We start from the raw sequence: 4730 nt of genomic DNA, 5'->3' as shown, positions 1-4730 counted from the left end.
TCTCTGCAGCTTGAGGTCTTCAAACCACAATTTTTAGGACTTCACTAACTCAGTCATGGGTTAGGGGTTGTTATAAAAGTGGATGGGTAGGGTTCTGTGGCCTGCTTTGTGCAGGAGGTCAGACTAGATGATCATGTTGGTCCCTTCTGACCTACGAGTCTGAGTCTATTCCTGCATTGCAATAATGGAGGTGTCACTGGGTGCACTTCTAACTGAAGCTGCCCGGAGGAGGAGGGGGTGGAGTGACCAGGTTTGCCTGACACCCCCCCGCCCCCCATTTACTGCCTCATTGTGAATGATCAGATTATAAACTCTCTGTTGCCCGGCCTCTTCCCCTGGCTTCTGGCCAGTTGACTGCAGTTGAGCAGCACAGGGAATGATTACAGAGCAGCTGGGTCTTGGCCTCTGCTGAAGTAAGCAGTTCAGGCCCCACACAACTCAGCCCCTTGGTCAGGTACTCCCATTCCCTTACCTTCCCATCCTTGTCACTGGGTGAGTCAAAGCTGTCCAGGAATGCTCGGAACACCTGCTCCTCTGTCCATTCCCCGCTCTGGTACTTGGGGTGAGTTCTGCCGTCATACACCCCATGGAGATCCTCCACGCTCACCACGCCAGCGCCAGTCTTGTCCAGTTTGTGAAATGCATCAGCTATAATCTGCTTCCTGGCGGCCGACATGGGTGGCTGCAAAGACAAGCTTTGTTAGTGGGGCAGTTTGTTGCCTTTCAGCTTCTGGGCACATACACCGCTTGTCTGAGAGCACAGCTGTGTGCCCCCTTGTGCTTGTGTGTGTCTGACCAGAGACTGGCAGTGACCCTTACTGGAGCAGCAGGGAGTGGAATTTTCTCCTTAGCACCAGGGGCTAATTGCCCTAGAAACTGCCTGTTGTCTGCAGCATGTGGGACCCTAGAAAACTCTTGTGGGGGTGGGAGGACCTGTGAAACCAGTGTCATCTCTGCCCCATACTTTGCCCATCTTAAGACACCTGTGGACAGAGCTACAGGAACTCAGCACTGCTGACAAACTGGCCCCAGGGCTCCCAAAATTAAGCACTTGACCACCTCCCACAAGCCCTAAAGAACACTCTCCTTCCATCCACTGCATCTGCTAGCAGGGTGCTCAGCCCTGCCTGCAACCCTTCCTGCTCACTGAGAGTCACTGCAAACTCAGTGCTAGGCTTCTCCTGTGGTCCCTAGGAAGGTTACATTTGCCTTCAGCTGGGGTCCCTGGTTCAGCCAGCGGTGTCATTAACCCACAACATGGCAAGTTCTCTCCCCATCCCACCCCATGCCACTGCAGTCCCAGCTCACCCTTAGGACTTCCAGGAACTCATCAAAATCCATCGTGCCGCTGCAGTTCTTGTCACAGAGGCTGAAGATTTGCTGTGCCTCCCTGCTTCCCAGCATGATGCCAGCTGAGCTCAAGCCTTTCACAAACTCTGCTAGGTCCAAGGACCTGCTCTTATCATCATCCATGATGTGGAAAACTCTGCAGCCAGGGCATGGAGTGTGGAGGAGAGAGAGTTGTGCAGTGCCAACATCACATGCTCAAACTGCAGCAGCTGGGCCCCAACAATTATGAGCCATTTTTATGATAGTGAATTTTGGTTGTTTTTTTTGCCTTCTATTTTCTGAGCCTTTAGGGCATGCTCATGTCAGATTTTCTGGCATTTCATGGTTATAAACTCATGTTTACTTTTAAAAGAAAGCTGAGATTTGCATCAGGAGCTGGAGCTTTAAGCAGAACATCAATGCACACAAGTCTTGGAAACAAAATCAAAATCGTAAGAGTTGACATCAGAGGCAGCAGCAGAGGGTGGGGAGATGGGTCAGGGAGAAAGTGGCTGGCTGCGGGGAGAGGGGTGAGGAGTATTCATGTTTGTTTAATGAAATTGGCAGGTCCTGGGAGGGAACATTTTACTTTTCTGATATTGCTGGGGTTCCCTTCCTCATGGCGTGTGATTGTCGCACTTTTACTCATGAGCAGGGCTGCAGCCACGGAGCAAGGCTGCACCTTCATTTCCTCCTGGCTACTAGGGGTTCTTGGGAAGGCAGCTAGGGCTCAGGAACCAGCACTGCTGCTTCTTGGCAGTGAGCAGCACATTTCAGCTCCACTCCCTGGAGCCAGGCCTGGAGTTATGGCACTGGGGAGGGGACTATTGTGGGAATAAGACAAATGGTGTTGGGGGTGGGGGGGGGTAGAGCAGCAAGATGATAGTCAAGACAAAGGAGATAAGGGGTATGTGAGCCTCAAGAAGAATTATGCCACCCAGCCAGCCACATGATCAATGTACTGCTAAGTTAGTAGAATGTAACAGCCATCTACAAATTACAGTGAGGGTTTGGAAAATCTGACACCTACAAGCCAAAGGGGGAAATACCTTTTTAAATACACAACTTCCTCTCTGAGCTGCTGCAATTTAAGAAAATACACAGGGCACAACTTGAAAAATAAAAATTACCCATCAATTTTTTTATTTAACATGGCTAAAAATGTAATTTTTTGGCAACACTTGCTTTTATAAAACAGGGCCTTCTAATGAAATTAATAGGCAGTAGGGTTTTGTTTTGTTTTAAGGGAGTACTGCTTCACACAACACAGTCAACCTGTGGTACTCTTTGCCAGGGGATGTTGTGAAGGCCAAAACTGTAACTGAACTGAAAAAAGAACTAGATAAGTTCATGGAGGATAGGTCCATCTATGGATGTCAGCCAAGATAGTCAGGGATGCAACCCCATGCTGTGGGTGTCCCTAGCCTCTGACTGCCAGAAGCTGGGACTGGACAACAGGGGATGGATCATGTGCTAAGTGCCCTGGTCTGTTCATTTCCTCTGAAACATGTGGCACTGGCTACTTTTGGAAGACAGGATACTGGGCTAGCTGGACCCAGTGTTACTGCTCTGACCCAGTAGGGCCATTCTTATGAGTGGGAAAGGGAGAGGATGAATAAAAGAGGCATCTTATGGCTGATGCACTGGGCTTAGGACTCCTGGGTTCCATTCCCAGCTCTGCCATTCACAATGTGCTCTAGAAAAGTTGCATCACCTCTTGGGTCAGTTTCCTAGCAGTACAATGGGGCTAATCCTGCTAACCTGCCTCCCAGGCACCATCTGCTCCTTGGCAGGAGAATTCATCACTCTTTGCTTGGTACTGGGGAACGCAGGATGGACTGGAACAGGCTGCAACATCTCACATTACCATCCCCACAAATGGCACCTGGGAGGGGGCTGCTCTGGCTCCAGCCTTCTTTATATATCAGACAGTAATTGAAAAAGGTCAGAGCCTTGTCTCTGCCCCCTACCCCCATCCCTAATGTGCAGGTCCTAGTCAGGACCTACAGCCCTCTGGGATGCAATGGAGCAGAAACGTAATGGCTCATGGCAAACATCTCTTCATAACTGGAAGTGGGGGGAGGGGGGAAGAGAAGAGAATGTGGGAGGCAGAGGTCAGTTGTCCAGCAAGGAGATCAGGCTTAACAGTCTCCTCTTGCTAAAAGTAACCTGGGCCTCCCATTCGTTAGAGCGGTGCATCTCAAACTTCATGGCACCGTGACCCCCTTTCTGACAATAAAAATTACAACATGACCTCGGGGGGGGGGGGAGAGAGTCATACCAAAGCCTGAGCCCCACCGCACTAGGTGAAGGAGGGGAAGGGCCAAAGCTGCTGTCCTGGGCAGGGGGCATATAACCTTAGCCCTGGGCAGTGAGGCTTGGGCTTCAGCTCCAGGGAGTGGGGCTTGGGCTTGGACCTTGGATCCCAGCAAGTCGAACCGCAGCCTTAGCAATCCCATTAAAATGGGGCTGTGTCCCACTTTCGGTCCCGCCCCACAGTTTGAGAACCCCTGCATCAGAGGTTTAACAGTCACTAAGGCAGTGATCACCCTGTGCCAATGGCTCAAGGCCTGGCTTTCATGTAATGCCCGCCCTTAAGCCACTGAGCTGGCACACTTCCTGGGAACAGATTTTTCCCCATAAAAGGATGTGTCTCCATACCTGGCCAGCCCCTTAATGCCAGCTGAGCCTCTTGCCAAGCACTGTGCCCTGAGCTTTTCTATGGGACTTGTGTGTATCTCCATTCCTTGGTCCTCTGGGTTAGCCATGGTGGGGCAGACCAGCCAGCTGTCAGATTCTGGAAAGCAAAGCAAGACACTACATGTGATTCTGAGCACTTGGCCCCATGCACATACCTCCCCACCCCACCCCACCCGAGATGCCCTGCTGCACTCACTCCTACAGCAGCATAGGCCCATTCCAAAAACCCTGGGGCACCAGTGAAGCTCCTCCACAAGGGGCTGACCCTGGAGTGAAAAACGGCCAACTAAAGTCGTGTTCCTTCCAACTGCCATGTCCCTTAAGCACTGTGCCGAGTGCCAGGCTGTCACAGCACAGCTCAGTTCAGAGCCTCACCACGTTCCACTCTGTAAAGACAAGCAGATCTCTTTTCTTTGAGCTCAGCTGTTCAAATGCAGGTGCTGGGTTATAGCTCCTCCCAACCAGCAGCTCACAACAGTGACTTGCCAAGGCCCTCGCAGATAAGCACCTAGCATCTTTCAGGCCTGGTCTACACTGGGGGGAATCAATCTAAGATATGCAACTTCAGCTATGAGACTAGCGTAGCTGAAGTCGACGTATCTTAGATCGAATTAAAATTACTTACTGTGTCCTCGAGGCGCTGGTTCGACAGCTGCGGCTCCCCTGTCAACTCTGCTTCCGCCTCGCGCAGTGCTGGAGCT

At 51.2% G+C, this 4730-nt stretch overlaps 1 protein-coding gene across 1 annotated transcript in view; it reads right to left on the bottom strand.

Moving 5' to 3' along the window:
- CAPS (calcyphosine) overlaps window positions 1–4120 on the bottom strand; it is a 62799-nt gene extending 58679 nt beyond the window's left edge. Inside the window, exons 1-3 of the mRNA XM_032773860.2 lie at window positions 3991–4120; window positions 1309–1486; window positions 473–682 (exon numbers count right to left, since the gene is read on the bottom strand). Of these exons, the coding sequence (XP_032629751.2) occupies window positions 473–682; window positions 1309–1486; window positions 3991–4097 (495 nt within the window). The 5' untranslated portion in view covers window positions 4098–4120. The remainder of the gene's footprint in view (window positions 1–472; window positions 683–1308; window positions 1487–3990) is intronic.
- Window positions 4121–4730: the final 610 nt, after the last annotated feature.

The sequence above is a fragment of the Chelonoidis abingdonii genome, chromosome 11 (genome assembly GCF_003597395.2).
Source record: "Chelonoidis abingdonii isolate Lonesome George chromosome 11, CheloAbing_2.0, whole genome shotgun sequence".
Taxonomy (NCBI): Eukaryota; Metazoa; Chordata; order Testudines; family Testudinidae; genus Chelonoidis; species Chelonoidis abingdonii.
Note: the sequence above shows the minus strand (reverse complement) of the source record. Positions and strands in the feature narration are given on the sequence as shown.